Below are 18,381 nucleotides of genomic sequence, written 5' to 3'. Positions count from 1 at the left end.
GACCTGGATAATCTCAGCACGCACATTTGTGCACACCCCCACCCATATACACCTCTTATAAACAGTGTAAAGCATGCAAAACTTAGAGCTTCCACATGTTAGATCAAGGGAAAACACCAGTATTTAAGGTTAAGGTAGGACACCAGCAGCCCCACAACAATGTTAACAGAGCTATGCCAGTGGCCACTGGCTGAGTCAAAAGCCAGGGGCACCCTTCACCTAAATTTCATTCACTTCCAGGAAACCTCTTTTGTCCTGCCTGTGCTTTCTTACCTCCTTCCCTCCATCTTCCACAACAAAGAAGGGGTTGGTCCCATCAGACACGATGAAGGTGAAACGGTCCTTCAGAGAGTTGCTGCCATCGTGGCTGTAACTGATCCGGTTCTGGAAGATGTCATCCATGGTGAAGGAGGTGGTCTGGCGATAGTGCTGACCATTGTGGGTGCGTTCAACCACGCCATGCCGAGGGGGCTGCACGATGGTGAATGTAACCAATTCAGCCTGCTCAAAGGAAAGAGATAGGAGGGCAGGGTTGTGAAGCTGGTGCTGTTTCTTTAAGTTGGAGAGGCAGGTCACTCCATTCAGTAGGTCCAGAGAGGGATGCTACTGTTCATGACCTCATTATCAGGCAGCCTCCCTGGTACAAAACTTCAAATGAAGCAGGAAGAAACAGTTAGACAGCTCAGCATGGCTGGACACTAGTGCTCAACACAGCCATTTCCCAATGCCACTGTCTCCAGGACGACACCAATACTGATCACATGGGAGCCACTCCAGCTGCAATAGACAACAGGGTCACCTAGCATGATATGCTGCCTCTCTACTTCATGAAGCAGCAGCTTGCAAGTGCACTCCTTCTTTCCATGGCTTAGTGAGAAACATAGGTGCTGTCTCTTTTGTCAGCAAAATACTGTTCCCATAACTACAGTCAAATCTGTGGTTATGGGATCTGGTAAGCAATGGTATATTGGGGGCAAGAAAAATTACCCTTTGAGCTTTGCAAGGTGCTGGGTAAAGCCTGTATAGCCAGCTCTATTACTGCTTCCTGCTCCCCTCTTGGAGAAATGCTCTGAGGTTACACATCAGAGCATAAACCAGTTAGAGCAGCCCTATGAATGTTAAAACTTATGCCATGGATTTATTTAGCTGCCAGTCAGATTCAGAATAAGGTGGTAAGGAAAGGTGACTTGAGCCTCAAACTTGAGCTCAGAGCCATTGGTCCTAAGCCTGGGACATTTAGAGAGAAGATGGGACCATGCTGGAAGGAGAAAGAGTTAGAATCACTGCACCTTTCCCCCTCCCCCTGCCATGTAGGCAGGAGACAAGAAGCATTACGTTTCTCATGCCAAGGTCTTTCTTCTTTCAAATACTGACTCCCTATGTTTATACACACACCGACCCTCCCACCAGCTGTTCATTTGAAGCTGTCTAACACCTGTGATCAGGCCAAGGGTGTGCTGGGAGGAACCCATTAATTATCATCTCTCTTTTGAATACAAACCTATTTTTGTGGTAAATCAACTGTACAACAGAACAGGGTGGGGGGAGGGGAGGAGGGAGTAATTTCTGTCTTACCTCTGTGTCAGCATCTGTGGCTTTAAGCTCAAACTCTGTGATGGTTTTTCTCACCCCTTCCTGAACCCTCATCCCTGGATTCTGCACCACAGGCAAGGAGTCATCCACTGGGTTTATGGTGATGTCAAATGTTTGACTCACCTGGAAGGGAAAGAAACACACAACTTCTTTTATGATGCACACTCTCCACTCAGAACATGACTGAAATGACACAATGATGGTATGAAGAGACAATAGGGGCACCTCATAAATAACAATACCAATGTTTATGTGCAAATCTATTGAGTTTGGGTCAAAACCAGGCTCTGAGTATGGATTTTCCCCCTCTATAAACATTACAAGGCTCCATCTTTTCTTTTTGGGATGATTTACACTGGTTTTCTCCTACTCCCTATTCTTCTCTCTTTTTACCTTCCCCTTTTGCAGCTATTACTTCTCCCCCACAGAAGAGAGACACACGGTCAGATCTTCAAAAGAGTTTTTCATTTGAAGAGTCTCTTCACATACAGGCTCACTAGCCTAGTGAGAAGGGTTTTAAACTAGGTTCAACAGCAGTTGGAGACAAAAGCCCAGATGTAAGAGAGTCAAATAACCCATATAAAAGACAAGTAAGAGAAGGAAATAAGGGTATCCTTAACAATGTTCTCAGAGAATTTAGGGTAGCAGGCTAGTTACCCAAGATGTTTTTGCACAAATGCAAAAAGCATGGGGAATAAACAGGAAGAATTGGAAGTCCTAATGCAATCACAAAAGTATGATGTAATTGGGATAACCAAGACTTGATGGACTAGTTTGTGTGACTGGGGGACTATCCTGGGTTGGTATACATCATTCAGGAAGGATAAACAAGGGGAAAAGGGACGTGGTGTCCCTCTATTATAAAAAGAGATATACGCTTGTTCTGAAGTGCGGTACAAAGCAGGAGGTAAAGCTTGTTGAAAGCATCCAGGTCAAAGCCAGAGGAGAGAAAAGCAAAGCTGAAGTATTTAATTCCTTTTTTACTTGAGTTTTCATGAGTAAGGTCAGCTACCAGATGATAAATACAGCTAGTAGCAAGAATAGAGGAGGTGATAAGCAGCCCAGAAAACTAAAAGAACCAGTTAGGTACTACTTAGAGAAGCTAGATGTTTTCAAGTTGGCAGAGCTGGACAGGATACACCTTAAAGCAGGGGTCGGCAACTGATGACCCAGGGGCCAGATGCACCTTGCAGAGCATCCCTTTAGGAGCATTAGGCAGAGGCAGAGCTCTTTCTGAGCTTTGCCACAGCTAGGCAGCATAAGCATGGGCTCTAACAGATTGGGGGGGGGTGGGGGGGAGGGCTGCAACTGGGTGGCAGGGAGAAGTAGAGATGGCAAGGTCCAAGTGCCTGCCTGCCTGTGACCTGAGCCAATTATTTCTGGCCCCCCACTGGAACTCATTGCTGACCTTTGCCATAGGATACTCAAGGAATTGGATGAGGCAATTTCAGAGCCACTGAAATTCTTTGAAAACTTATGGAGGTTGGCTGAGGTCCTGGACAACTGAAAAGGGCAAATATAGTGTCCACCTTTAAGAAAGGGAAGAAGGAAAATCAGGGGAATTACAGACCACCCAGTCTGACCTTGGTACCTGAAAAGATCATGGAGCAGGTCATCAAGGAAGTGGTCTCTCCTGGGTCCCATATTGTTTACTATCTTAATGATTTGGAAGATGGAACTGAATGCAAGTTTAGCAAATCGTAGATGACACACAGAGCTATATGGAGTTGAAGACACTTTGGAGGACAGAATTAGGATTCAGAATAACCTTGATAAACTGAAAATGGTCCAAAATTAATCAAATGAAATTCAATAAGAATAAAGACAAAGTCTTACACTTGGAACAGAATTATTGTATGCACAGCTATAGATTTGGGGATGACTGGCTGGGCTGCAGTACTGCAAAGAGGACCTGGAGGGGTACAGTGGACCATAAGATTAATATGAGCTAATAGCATGTCTACACGTGACACTATGTCACTGCAGTAATGTGCTACGGTGATGTAGCATCTGTGGGTATCTACGTGTGACTAGCAGCTACTTTGCCATAGTGATGCGCTCCCCCAGTATAGCACACTGCTACAGTGAAGTAGCTGCTAAAAATAACCATGTGCCACGTGTATGATGCAGTATGGGCTGTTACTGCACCATGATTTAGTACTTCCAAAAGGAAGTACTAAATCATGGTACAGTAACAATGTCGCCATAGCTACATGTGTAGACATGCCCAATATGAGCCAACAGCATGCTCTTCGTGCAAAAGAAGCCTGGGCTGCATTAACAGAAGTGTCATTTGCAAGTCAAGGAAAGCAATCCTTCTGTTCTATTTGGCACTGGCAAGGCCTCATCTGGAGTAATGTGCCCAGTTTGGGTCACTGCACTTCTAGAAATATGTGGACAACATAAAGTCCAGTGGAGAGCAATTAAATTAATTAGAGGTCTGAGAAACATGACTTACAAGGGGTGTATCTACATGTGCAATTAGCATGATGCAATAAACTGGCACAAATGGCACTGGAGTTTATTGCTCCTAGGCACCACATTTGCACATGTGCCCAGGACCACAGCACATTGAGTTGGGTCAGAGCAGCTCCGGCTGTCACGGGGTACGGTGGGTCAGCCTGTCAGCTCAGGGCTGCTCCCCATGGCTCAACATGCTATGGTGGGGTTGGCTGGGGCACAAAGGTGCTCCAGTTTGGGGCTAGCCAGCAGGTAGCCCCTGCACTGAAGCACCTTCGTGCCTCAGCCATCCCTGTCCCTGTCCACATGTCTATTTATAGATTCATAGAAGTTAAGGGCTGGAAGAGACCTCATGAGATCATCAGATCCACCCCCCTGCTCTTAGGCAGGAAAGAAAAGACTGCTGGGTCAGATGACCCCAGCAAGCTGTGCATCATCTTTTGAAGATCTTAAGGATAGGTGACTGTATCACCTCTGTGGGGAGTTTTTTCCAGACTTTGGACATGTGAACCATAAAGAAGTTTCTCCTTATGTCCAATCTGAAGCAATCTTCTAACAGTTTATGTCCATTATTCCTCATCTTCCCCTGGGGTGCCTTTGTGAACAAATTCTCTCCCAGGCCCTGATGTTCACCCCTTATATACTTATAGACTGCCACCAAGTCCCCCCTAAGTCTTTTCTTTCTCAGGCTGAACAGTCCTATGTCCTTCAGCCTCTCCTCGTATGGCCTGTCCTCCAGACCTCTAATCATACCTGTGGCCCTCCTTTGGACTCTTTCAAGCTTCTCCACATCCTTCTTGAAGTTTGGCGCCCAGAACTGGATGCAGTACTCCAGCTGCAGACTCACCAATGCCGAGTAAAGCAGAAGGATGACATCCTTAGTCTTGCTTGAGATGCATCAGTTGATGCAAGCCAGTGTATTGTTTGCTCTGCCGGCTATAGCATCACATTGGTAGCTCATGTTCATTCTGTGGTTGATCATAACCCCCAGGTCTCTTTCAGTTGTGGTGCTAGCAGGCGTAACACCGCTGAGCACTTTACTCCACCACAGGATATACAAGTACTATCCTGTGGTGGAGTAAATTAGTTTCCTGAGACCTAATAGGACTGCACATGTAGATGGGGAGACTTTACTGCAGAGCTAATTAGGTAGCTCTGCAGTAAACATATTTAGACATGCCCAAGGAGCTGCTAAAAGACTTGGGATTATTTAGTCTGCAGAAAAGAAAACTGAGGAAGATTTTAAGGGTGGTACTAAAGATGATTATGACAGATTAGTTTCTGTGGCCACAGGGGACAGGACAAGAAGTAAAGGTCTCAAATTGCAGCAAGAGAAATGTAGGTTGGTTGTTAGGAAAAATTATCTCACTTTTGACGGTGGTTAAGCAGTGGAACAGGCTACCTCCTTAGATAAATATTTATCCAGGATGGTTTCGACAAGGAAGACCTACCTTGTGTAGGGATTTGGACTAGATGTTCTGAAGTCCCTACTTTTCTATGATTTTATGATTTGAAACACGTTTGGAAGTATGGCCCCTATTAAGCTGACCAATTGGAAGCCAAGCACCAGGCACAGGTGCTAAGCACTTGAAAATCTGGATCTAAGATCTTTGGAAATTCTGATTCATAGGGCCATCCTGGACTGCTTTCAATGCTCCTGAGGGCCATCCCTCCCTTCTCGCACACTAAACGTGGTCCGGCAGTGATCCGAGTACCATCAGCATGAGAAACAAGAAAACCTGCCAGTATTAAGTTATGAGATCAGGAGCAGAAGCTTGTTTCATTTCATTTGCATGCATGTCTCCCATGCAGCATCAGAACAATGTATTCCCAGCATTTTTATAAAGTTCTGCAGACTCAATCTTCACCAACTTTGAGATGAATGTGCTTAGTTAGGCCTACCTCATTCACTCCATCAGAGACAGAGTAAGTAAATGAGTCAGAATGTTTCTCAACCTCACTGGTGTGGATGTACTGGATACTGCGAGAGGCCAGGTCTGCTTGGCTGAATGAGCTAATCCTTGTGCCTAGAAAAAAACAAGAAGCAAAATGTTTCACAAATATGGTGAGAAAAGGGTAAAGCAACAGGAGCCAGAAACTCTCTAGGTACTTGGTGTTGACCTGTTCTGGTCTAATGCCAGTTTTACCACAGATTACAATGGAAGCAGTACAGACAACTCCTGTAAATCCCACCCATCAGGTTTTCAATCAAGTCAGTGGCATCCATCTCACCAAGAGAGGAAGACTTCTACCTAGTCCTAACATGTGAAATTATAGGACGGTGAGTCACTGTCTCAGCAAACTGACTCAGGAGTAGCCATTCAGAGCATTTAAGAGAAGCTAATCTGGGAGGAAGTTAAATGGAACAGGTGATTTTCTGTCTCAGAGAGCACACATTAATATGCCAAACATGCCTTCACTGAACATGGGCAAAAGGTTCTCGGTTTTATTTGGCCAAAAAAGATTTGGTAGCATTAAAAAATGACCTGGGCTCATAGGGCCAGATTTGTAAAGGTATTTAGGTGACTAGAGATGCAGGAACAGGCATCATGGGACTTTCAAAATTATTTACATCCCTAACTCCTGTTATTTTTAATACCACCCTTGAAAGTTTTGTTCATAGGTTTGGATCAAATAAGCAACCCCAGAAGTACATATTTTCCAAAGTTTATGATCCAGGCTCATTAATTTTGAAGGCCCAGGAAAACAGACTCCCTTCTGAGAGCTCCGAGTACTTTCTTCTGGACAATTTAACCAAAAGAACAAACTCTTTCATACTATTTAACCATACCTTATTTTTTGTTCTTCCAAAACCTGGCAGAGCAGTGAAACCAGAACTAGCACATTTGAAGTAATGAAGAAAAAAAGTTAAATCAGCTATTTCAATCCTGAAAAAAAATGTTACGTTCAATGTTTTCCTGGCATTTTTAGGCAAAAGCTTTGAATATTTTTATGTCCTCCAAACTGGTTTGCTTATTTCTGCTTTTATTCTTTATCCCAATACACTTAATGGGTTTAAGGAAGATCTTCTACTTGGGACAGATTAGACCGGTTGGGGGAGAGGGGGGTGGGGAGGCAGTCTGGCCCATGGGCAGGATAGGGCCCACAGTGGACTCTATTTCCCAGCAGCCCATGCCCACATCATGGTTGGTTTCCATAAAGACCCAGCAGCGGCAGCATGGTGCCAGGGTTTTCATAGAGACCAGCTCCAGCAGCACTGGTAGGGTGCATGGCAGGGAAGGGAGCTGCTCCAGGGCTGGCATCTTGCAGCAGTGACAGCATGGTGCAGAGCCAGGGCAGAGCCATGATCTGCTGCCCACATGCCCTGGACAGGGGCATACAGGCAGCAGATCATGGCTCTGCCTCGGTTCCAGACCACGCTGTCATCATTGCAAGATCCCAACCCCCACCCCAGAGTAGCTCCCTGCCCAGCCATGCATCCTGCCAGTGCTGCTGGGCTGGTCTCCATGGAAACCCTGGACCCGTGCTGCTGCTGCTAGGGTCTCCATAGAAATTGGCTGCAGCAACGCAGCCAGGGGCTGCTGGGAAATGGAGTCAGGCCGCTGGCCTGATCTATCATTTTGCCCACCCTTGGATTATACTAATCAATTGTTAAAACAAGGTTGTAAAGGACAGTCTGCCTTCTGAACCCCTGCAAAGATGTACAGTCCATAGGCACTTTTACATCTGCTCTGATGCGTTCTGATTAGACCACGCATTCTGTGCTGCAGTGTCTCATGGATTCTGCGTCCCATGTTTCAAAATGGTGGTGCGGGTGCTTTAATTAAAGTCCATCAAATGAGCTTTAGTTAAAACACCCCCACTATAATTTTGAAACATGGAGTGCTGAATATACAAGATGCTGTGGGGGTTTCAATTAGAGCAGCTCTTGCTCTAATTAAAACACCTCCCCTGACCCAAGAGCATGTGTATAGGCACCCTCTACATCTAATGATAGCTCACACAGGGGAGAAAAAAGAAAACCTTTGGTAAATAGAAGTTAAACTGAAAGGAACATACTGTGTGAACCCAGAGGTTTAAAGTAAACCATTAGAAAGATCACAGGAACACATAATATCCTGGAATAACTGGCCCTGGAATGGAATCATTCTAATATTATAAAAGCCTCAATGTGTCTGTTTGTCTGTCTGTAACAGCCAATCAGAGTACGAAGAAGCATTTGGACAGGTGGCAATGTGCCGCCATGATGGCGGGGACACAAGGGACAGAGCGCAGGGGCGAGGCCAGCACAGCTGGGTGCCCCCCCCATCCTGCTCCTTGAAGCCGATGGCAACAGAGCGGACAGAACCAGGGAGCAGGGAAGGGGGGAAGGCGAGGCCACTGGAGATGGCCTTGCCGTGCCCCCCCCCGCTTGGAGGTGATAGTGATAGAGGTGGTGTGGGGGCGGGGGCAGGATGCTGTAGGGGGGAGGCGAGGCCACCAATGCTGGCCTCAGCCCGCCCCTCCCCCCTTCAATCGTTGCCATCTTCAGGGCCGACCTGGTGGCGGTGGGAGGAGGAGTGGGCCTGACATGGGGGGGGAAGGAGCAGGCACACCGTGGCAGCAGTGGTGGAGGAAGGGGAGGAGTGGGTCCAGCCCCAACACAGGTGTGGAGGGGGAGGGCAGCAGGCCCAGCCCAATGCAGCAGCAATGGGGGAAGGGGAGGAGCAAGCCTCCTTCCTGCCTCAGGCCCACTACTTCCCCGCCCCTCTCCCTGTGTCAGCCCCAAGCTTGCTCCTCCCATCCCCCTGCCGCCTCTGGGTCGGTCTGTGCCCACTGCTCCCCACCTCCACTGTGGCAGCCCAGCTTCTCCCCACCCTTGGCCACAGTCCTCCTCCCCATTGGACCCAGGTCTGCTTCTCCCCTCCTCTGCCGCTGCAGCAGGGAGCGGGGGAATGGGCCCAGACCCCAAGCAGCAGGAGGGAAGGGGGGAGCGGGCCCAGACGAGGGGGGGGGGGCATGGGGCTCCATCCCCGCCCACTTCTCCCCCACCTCCCACATTATTCTTGATGGGCAATTGGCTAGTACAATTATATATTTGCAAGAAACTCTCTTGTAAGTTTCAGAGTGTTGGCCAAAAAATGTTTCTAGAAATGGTTTCCTTTGACTACATTTAAAGTATAGGTCAATTTATGGCATGCATGCCACAAGTGGCATGGGGAGCTGCTGTCTGGCATGCAGCAGAAGAGAAGAGGGAAGGGGAGCAGAGCAGCAGAAGAGGGTGGTCAGAGCACAGCAGGGAGGGATGGGGAGCAGAACAGTAGATCACAGCAGAGCAGCCCTCATGGAGGGGTTGGGGCTTAAACTGTAGTACGCTTGGACTTAGCTTGTGGCCTGCCTGCCAAAAAGGGTGGCCACCACTGTTCTAGGCTATTTGTGCACAAGCTTTGAGTAGCAAATATAATTGTTAAAAGCAGTAGCTATGAAGTCTTTGCTGAATTCAGTATAAAGCCTACTCATCACATACAGGGATCTTTGCAATTAAGTTACCAATTCCTAAATGCTGTTGAGAGAAGGGGTTGGAGTTTATACACCGAGATGAGTGAGTGCTGGAGAAAATTATGAACTAGGATACCACTGTCCACTAGAAATAGCTAGTTATAAGTGATAATTGGTTTTGGCTTTATAAAAGTTTTGGAACTATGAAACTGAGCATATGAAATGGAATCCCCAAATTATTGAATGTCTAGGTGTGGACAGAGAAAGTGCTTATACCAAGGTAATGAGCATCACACCACTTAAAAAAGTAATGGACAGACAATACAAACATCTACAGCAGATTACCTTAATCCAATCCAGTGAAGAATTACCCCTGAAAGAATCAGGCGTAAAACTACTAATATAGATTCCACTAGTTGAGGTTTTGTGATAATTTCTACCCAAGTCATTTGATAATTGCTACCTAGTGGCTAAATTATTTAATAGCATCTACTACTTGAGGAGAGCTGCATATCTGTCTGTTCCTACTCTCAGTGTATTTTATATCAGTATACAAACCTGATGTAAATTACACTGGGGTATGTGAATGCCTCTCCGTATTCTCCATTTTATCATATCAAGGGCGAGCAGCACTGCACTTACTGTGCCCTACAACTGTCCAGAAGAGCTGCCGACAATATGGAAGATTCACACAAGAATAGTGGCATAATCCCCAGAACAGATTGCTGAGTAAAGGTCACAATGGAAATTAAACTCATTGAATGATGGAATAATAATTTTCTGTGCAGATTCTAAGCATGACTCTTCTCCACTGACCCTGTTCTTAACCTCCCTGGGTTACTAGCTGGTTGTGTTCTTCTGGGTGATTTAATTCTGTGATCTCTTCTCAGAGGGCATTTTTCAAGCAGTCAACCTTTTAACATTTTAAAAGACCTGAAAATCTCTGCAGTTGGAAAGGGTCAGCAGAGCAAGTCAATGCCTTTGCAAACCTGGTGAAGCGGCATGCTCCAGGTGCCCCAGCTGCGGCTGTTTTGTTATTCTGTACAGGAGCTCGGCAGGCTCGCTGTCCTGGTCTGTGGCAGAGAGCTGCAGAGTCGTGATCTTCTTCACTGAATTTTCATCCAAGACCAAGCCTTTGTTAGCAATGATGGACGGAGGGAGCCTATCCTCTGAAAGTACCAAGGCAAGGGGGTCTGTGATACAATCAGCTTAACCTCCTTCACACACAGTGTACTTGTATGCATACACATGCGTGCGCGCGCGCACACACACACACACAAGTACAGCAGCAAGTTTCAGAGAAATTATTTTTACCTGTTTTGGGCATGAGGTATGTGATGCCACATTCAAGTATCACTAATGAAAGCTCAGTGGCAGTCATATCACAATGAGACTGATCCAAAACCCATGAAACCAACAGGAGTCCCTCTGATTTACTTTGATGTGTTTTGTGCTGGCCCTTTATAAATAATAAGTTATTTTTCAAATTGGTGGTTTCTCTCTGTGCCACTATTTTTAAAAGGTTTCGAATTTTTGATAAACAGAAAGCTAAACACAGTAAATTTCACATGCGTACGTACCAGATAAGTGCATAATTTGTTTAAATGAAGAACACAGCACCAGTCCAAATTGGTTGTCTATTGCCTATATTGTAACAAGCATAGGTTATGTGCCTATTAGAAAGCACTCAAACCACTTAAGTCCTTAGTATCTTTCTACCCAAGTGTCTGCTATGTAACTTAATTGTAATCCTATTAATACCATACTATTGGGTGCCAGAAAATGGTGGAGGAAGCTAGCTCTAGGCTCTTCACAAGCCTTGACATTGAGGGAAGCTAGTCAGTCCTGAGGCTGCTAATATCAGAGCACTGGCCACATTGGACAGGTAGTAAGCATGGCTTACATTATGTCTGGATAGTCCCAAGGCTATGCACTTAAATGGAGTACACTGTCATCAAGTTTAACTTCTTTAAATATCTTTTGTCTAAAGCATGATTTCAATCATGTATGGTTATCTTTCTAAAACCTATGCTTTAAAAAAGAACAGAAGCACTAGATTTAATGCAGGAACCACCTGGTGGAAATCCATGGTCTGTATTATGCCAGATAAGGTAAGATTATCAGAATGACCCTTTCTGGTCTTTAAATCTATAGGTGAAAGACTTTGTTCCATTTCCAACACTCTAACAACCAGTGGCTCTTTTCTACAGCTCCCATGGCAGGGAATTTCTCCTTCACCCACACTTAGGGTCTTTAGGACCTTGTCACATCACTCCTCTTATATCTTTTATGCATAGGCTGGCACAAGAGTGAGCCTTCCCCCTCCCTATCAATCTATAACCCTTAAGTACACATGTTTAGGTAGGCCATCGTTTACCCAAGACGCTAATATAGAATGACTGGTCCATCAGTTTGTTGCCTTCTGCATCGATCACATCAAAGTTAAAAGCAAAGCTCCCACCTGGCTCCCCTTTTTCATGACTGTATTCCACTTGCCCTGAAAAGAGAGCAGGGGGGAAGATGTGGTTAAATACAATGTGCATCGTCTGTTCTTGCTACCCATTTTGGAAACTGCCTAACACCCTTCCTGCTAGCTCTTTAACAGACCACTGGGTTTGGCACAGCTTCTGGATTGTGTGTTATTTTCCCTTCCCCTTCTCTTTCCCACCTCCTCTTGACACACCCTTTCAGAGATCACCTTACTGAAAAGCAAATCCTCCCTGGCAGATTTGCCTTCTGCTACTCTTCTTTTTCTCCTTCTGCCTCTTTAGATGCTGACAGGAGTGACATCTGTCACACGATCAGCCCCCTGAAAGCACTCTACACCATGCCCTGACAGAAGTGCATGACTGCAGAGAACTTGAAAAGTGCCTGATTGCACAACAAACTAACCCTCATGTAATGAGTGGTCAGATGAAGGTGCTCCAAAGTGCAGCAACTTCATTAACTTCTGTCAGTCCCTGCATGTGATCAGGGCTGGGATGATGCAGCCTAGCTGCACACCCAGTGGTGTCTGCAGGATGGGAGGAGGGAGAAGATAGGGAAGGGAGCTCTGGGCTGCAGTTTGCCCAGCCTGAGCTGGAGCAGGGGTGAATGGAGGATTGGATCCCTCCTGCTTTGTGGCTGTCTCGGCCGGGCTGAGCCGACTCGAGGTGATTTAGAAACTGCTCGTTCGTCAGGGCAGGCTGGTGAATGGAGAGGCTGACAAGGCTTAATGGTTGTAAAAAACTTTACTTACGTCGCGGGTGGCTGCGACGGAAACGGTTCGGTCGTCTGGACAACAACGTGAGTTGCTCCAGCTGGCGAGGCCAATGCCAGTAAATCCGTCCGTAACTCAAGCCGGCGGGAAAAGGGTACGTCTGGGATTGCGTTCGGTGACGGGAAGAGGGATCGATAGGTGATCAGTCTATCGATCAGCTAGCCGCAAGTCGGATCTCTTTCGAGGCACTCTGCAGCATGCTCAAAGTTCTTCGACTTGGGCGGAAGTCGCGCTAGTTTTTAAACGGCCAGCAAGCCAATTACCGGCTGCCACGTGTGAATAATTTAGCACTAGCCAATAGCGGGATACAAATTTACATCCGAATGGCGGGAACTCTTTGCACCGTGCACTTCTGTGCTGCAAAGGGAAAATGCATCCTGCAAAGACAGCTGCAAATTGGCGGGAACTCTCTCCTGCACGCGGGTTCTTTATGCAGCAAAACCCTCGCTGTGCAAGAGGCTCTCATGTGACAAGAAAACTCCATAGTGCCGAGGCACCAAAATCACTGGGTCATGACAGTGGCCACCCCTCCAGTCCCTTCACCCTCCAGCTCAGGCTGGGCAAACCCCAGTACAGAGCTCCCTCCCCTCCCTTCCCATCCTGCAGACAGCACCAGCGCAGGGCTAGGGGAGAGAGACTGCAGGCAGACAGCCTCTCTCTGTTGGATTGGCTTCAAAGTGGAGCTCGATATCCTCCCATGCCCCAACCAAACAGTGAATGTCTGTTGGGTTGGGGGTTGGGAGTTGCTCTAACTCATGGAACTTTCTGTGAAAGGTCATGACTTAGAGCAGGGAGTTGCATGTCTGTCAGCACCCTTTATCATCATCTCTCCTCAAGGCTATTGTGGATATATTTTTTTAAATATAACTTGCTGCTCAGCTCAGAGGTTAGCTAAAAATATCTTAATCTTGAAGGTGCCCAAGTGACTAAAGAAAACAAGTCCCACTGAGGGTATATTTACATTACAAATCAAAGGTGTGACTGCAGCTTGTGTAGACCTATCTGAGCTATTATAAACTACTTTGGGTCCTTGGGTACTGATGTGCTAGCATGGCCTTCAGCTACAAAAACATGAAATCCTGGGCTGGTTGGTACAGTCAACAATGAAGCCCATATTGCCATAGTTGAACTGCTATTGGGATATGAATTAGCTAGCTTAAAGGTGTCAACGCCCATCTCCACAAACAGCAAACACAACTCTGCATTACTGTTCACTAGAAGTCAATGGGACCCATTCCTCCTCCTCTTTGAGACACAAACACAAGATCTACGTAGCCTCAGGTTCAGGCAAGCTGATTTAAAAATAAAGCTCTCAGGAATACTTCTGTGGCTTTCTAAGCAACACATTGAACTGAGAAAGTCCAGGATCCTAGATCTCACATGTTCCTGTAGCAAGATACTATTTTTAATAATGGTAATCCTAAGTAGTGAATAGTGAGCGTGACTACTTTAGATAAGAGAAATGTGTACAGTTCACTGCCCTCAGTTAAAGCAGCTAATAATTGATGCTATATCTCTTCTGTTAATATAAGCAAAACAAAGCCCTTAGCTGTGAATTCTGTTTTTAAGGGCTTTTGAGGTAAAATAGCTGGCAAAGTCAGTTTTATTCAGCATAAATGAAAGAATCAAGAAACTTGCTCACCTTTATTTATATCAACTTGGGTGAAACTTTTGACAGGTCCCTTGACAGAGATCTGGACCAGGTTATCAATTTTAGTCAGCTGCAGACGCCCACTACTGGGATCTTTCTTCATGACGTATCTGAGCTTCAGGTCATCTGAATCAATATCTGCTGCTTTTAAGTGCTGATCTGTGATGCGTGCTACTGAGCCTAGACAGCAAAAGAAGGTACACAAACAGCTCCCCTCAATCCTCCCATATTGCTTGCCAAGACTCAATTGCATTATTTATAAGTAATGTCTTATACTTGCAAGAATCAGGGATTTTGTATGTGGCGGTTTCAAAGAAATTCCACTAATTTCCCCTAAGGAAAGCAATGCGGCACCAGGGAAACTGTGGCAGGCTACACAAATACTGCATCTGGATGCTTAGTTTGGCAAAGCAGCGCAAAAATAGATCTTGCCCTGTGAAATGCTAATTTAAATGCCTAAATGTGAGTCTTTTAAAGGAGTCCATGTCTGGCATTTAACCAACACATGGGACCAAGAGCAGGTCAACTCACTTAAAATCATGCTCCTCATTGAAAGCCATGTTCGACATCTTTATCAGTGACTTGGATGAGGGGGGTGAAAAGCACCTTGTTCAAATTTGCAGATGACACTAACGTGTCGGGAGAGGTAGGCATGCTACAAGGAAGGACAGGCTACAACTAGATCTGGACAGGTTATAGGGGTGGGCGGATGAGAATAGGATGGGTTTCAGTACTGACAAGTGCAAGGTACTGCACCTGGGGAGAAAGAACCAGCAGCATACCTACAGGCTGGGGAACTCCCTTCTCATCAGTGCAGAGGCAGGAAGGGATCTTGGAATCATTATCAATTCCAAGATGAACATGGGCTGCCAGCGTGAGGACGTGATCAGTAAGGCTAACTGCACCTTGTCATGCATCCACAGATACATCACGAGCAGGGCCAAGGAGGTGATCCTCCCCCTCTATGCGACACTGGTCACAGTTGGAGTACTGCGTCCAGTTCTGGGCGCTGCACTTCAGGAGGGATGAAGACAGGACTGAGAGGGTCCAGAGGATGGCCACTTGCATAGTCAGGAGGCAGCAGGGCAGGCCCTACAAGGAGAGGCTACAGGGCCTGAACCTGTTCAGCCTCCACAAGAGAAGGCTGAGAGTGGATCTGGTAGCTGTCTATAAACTTACCTGGGGGGGACCAGTGGGGAATGGGAGAGGCCCTGTTCCCCCGATCACTACCTGGAGAAACTAGGAATAACGGCCATAAATTGATCGAGAGCAGGTTCAGGCTAGATATCAGGAGGCACTACTTCACAGTCAGGGCGACTAGGATCTGGAACCAACTTCCAAGGGAAGTGGCGCTCACTTCTACCTCGGGGGTCTTCAAAAGGAGGCTAGACGATCACGTTGCCGGGATCATTTGACCCCAGCATTCTTTCCTGCCATGGCAGGGGGGCAGACTTGATGATCTGCTCAGGTCCCTTCCGACCCTACCAACTATGTAACTATAAAACTATGAAAAGTTAAGTACAACACAGCCTTCATAACCTTAATCTCCCTTATCTCAAATTCCACCCTCCCCCCCACAAAGATAGTAATGTCATGGATTTTAATAGGGGATGGAAACCTGTTTCAGAAAACAGAGGTGTTCAGGCAGTCAGCTGGGAAAAGAGATAACAACATTTTCTGAAGGAAGAAAGGGAATGGGAGGCTCACAGGTTTCTCTCCTGCAGATCTTAGAAAAGTGATTCTCAGCCAGGCTTCCATGACACCGCAGGGTGCCTTGAGATCCTTTTAAGGGTGTCACAGTGTGCCACACAATGTTAGCACTGTTATGTGTACAAACATGATTCACAAGATCAGCCCAGAGATTTCAAATAGGAATCCACTATATTAAAAATGTTCAGACCTGTTGTGATCCTTCTGAGTTCTTTGCAACACAAGAACTGCTCTATTATCCTTCTACAGTCAAAAAACAAGTGAAAATTAAAATCTGGCATTTTGTGAGGGGTGCCTTGAGACTAAAATGATTGAGTATTAGATGCACCACAGGCAGCACCCCACCCCTAAGCTTTGCTTGAACACACCGTCACTTCTATCCATGTAGGGCTTTGAAGTTTCATTTTAAACAGTGCAGGAATAAAACTCTTTCCCTGAAGTGTGTCTGTGCTGCAGCAATGCTCGGCATTGCACCCCAATTCTACTAATTCCTCACCCAACTTTTCTATCTCCATCATGTACTGAATACAGACTCTATTTCATTATTGTCCAGACCCCCAAGGGCTCTGATGGTTTCAAGCAAACCCTGACACTTCTTGATACTCAAAGTTGTATTGTAGTTTAATATTTTTGTACCTGTGGATAAGATAAAAAGCAAGTCTGAAATCCAAAAGAGTAGTTCCTAGCTTTATCTAACAGCATGATCCTTGCCAGTATGCTTTCACTGCTTTCTCAGTGTAATAAGGGTTCAAGAGTCTCTCCATAGCAGGAAGTTTGGAAAGAAAATGGAGAACAGCAGCAGGGTGACTAAGTGGTTAGATGGAACAGCTTCAAAGGAAACATGAAAACAAATGAATGAGCTCAATACTCTTCTTACACCTGTGTGCATCAAGAGTAGTCCCAGGGATACCACCTGAGTTATACCCATGTAAGATTAATATGGAAGAAGAATGGGTCCAGTTACATATAACTTAGCTAAATGGAGGTAAATGGGGGAGGATGAAATAACCATATTGCAAGCTGAAAAGGAGAGAAAATATGTCAGGAATTTCCAAAAAGTATAACTAGGAGAAATGAGTGACATTTTCAGAAATGCCAATCAATGCAGAACATCAGAAAAAAATTCTCAAAGATGAGCTCCCTCAGGCTGTAGATGTCTCCTGGGGAGATGGCTGAAAGCACAAATTCTTAAGACATTCAAGTCTAGATCAGGCAATACACTAAGAATATAAAATGCAGGGAGCAAACCTGTACTTGCCACTCACAGTATCTCCTCCCATTTCTAACATCTGATATTCCTTTAACATATAAAACCCAGAAATTTAGGTCTGCAATAAAGGTCTCCTTACTCCCCCTCTCTTACTGGCTCAAAAACATTTGGTTGAGATGTTCAAATTTGGCTTGAAGATTTAAACACTTGTGCAGCTTTGATTATAATTAAAAGCAGTTGTGCATCTAAATCCCTTGGTTGGCTTTGAAAACCTCACTTGTCATTTTCTACATGGCTTATTCATCTCTACACTCATACCGTACCAGCTGGAAGCTGCAGGCCTCTGTTCACAGCTAATCTAGGTGGCTCATTCTTTGGCAGCTCCATGGAGAACTCCACCCTCCCCATCTCAGTGTACAGTCCATCTGTGAGGGAGAATCTGAATTCATCCGACCATGCCTCAGCACCAGCTAGCGTGTAAACGATCAGCTTTTCCAGAACATCTTGGTAGGTAAAGGATGAGCCCTGTGACAGAATGCGCCCATTCTCCAGAGGTTCCAGGTAAGATTGTCTCCTGCGCAGGTGACCTGAGGAAGAACAAGCGCACTTACAAACAAGCAATGAAACATACCCAGGCAGAGCGGCCCCAGCTCTCACTTCATCCATTAAGCTCTCACAACTTTCTTTTTAAATAGAAAGATATATGAATGTGGGATGTTCAAAGCTTACTGATCACTCACTTTCAGAAAGAGTCACTTTTTTCCAAGACAGAGATAACTATTATTAAGGAGATAAGGCAAGCCGTAGTGGGTCAGACCATAGGACCAATTAGCGCAGTATCCTATATTTCAAAGTGGCAGAAAATGGATACTAATGGAAACAGCATATGTGCAGGGCCTATCCAGAATGCGCCTCTCTGTCTACTATTTCCAGCATTTAGGGACCTAGGAAGTCCTAACTGAATGTTGCAACCCTAACTGCTCACTGAAGGGCTTAGCCTGCATGAATTTATCCAATCTTTTTTTGAACCTGGTTAAATTATCAGCCTTCTAAACATCC

General features: G+C 45.8%; 1 protein-coding gene across 6 annotated transcripts in view; it reads right to left on the bottom strand.

The window, feature by feature from the left end:
- FRAS1 (Fraser extracellular matrix complex subunit 1) overlaps positions 1 to 18,381 on the bottom strand; it is a 365,258-nt gene that overhangs the window by 57,905 nt on the left and 288,972 nt on the right. For 4 of the 6 annotated variants that reach the window (XM_019498159.2, XM_019498154.2, XM_019498157.2 and 1 more), the window contains 7 exons: positions 17,646 to 17,909; positions 14,394 to 14,582; positions 11,870 to 11,989; positions 10,482 to 10,661; positions 5,956 to 6,080; positions 1,576 to 1,716; positions 274 to 501 (listed from right to left, as the gene is read on the bottom strand). In XM_019498159.2, coding sequence (XP_019353704.1) covers positions 274 to 501; positions 1,576 to 1,716; positions 5,956 to 6,080; positions 10,482 to 10,661; positions 11,870 to 11,989; positions 14,394 to 14,582; positions 17,646 to 17,909 — 1,247 coding nt within the window. Of the gene's footprint in view, positions 1 to 273; positions 502 to 1,575; positions 1,717 to 5,955; positions 6,081 to 10,481; positions 10,662 to 11,869; positions 11,990 to 12,711; positions 12,852 to 14,393; positions 14,583 to 17,645; positions 17,910 to 18,381 lie in introns of those variants that run through there. The other 2 variants (XM_019498158.2, XM_059722220.1) reach the window with 2 other exon arrangements.

The sequence above is a fragment of the Alligator mississippiensis genome, chromosome 2, assembly GCF_030867095.1.
Source record: "Alligator mississippiensis isolate rAllMis1 chromosome 2, rAllMis1, whole genome shotgun sequence".
Lineage (NCBI taxonomy): Eukaryota > Metazoa > Chordata > Crocodylia > Alligatoridae > Alligator > Alligator mississippiensis.
This window is presented reverse-complemented; position numbering and strand designations above follow the sequence as displayed.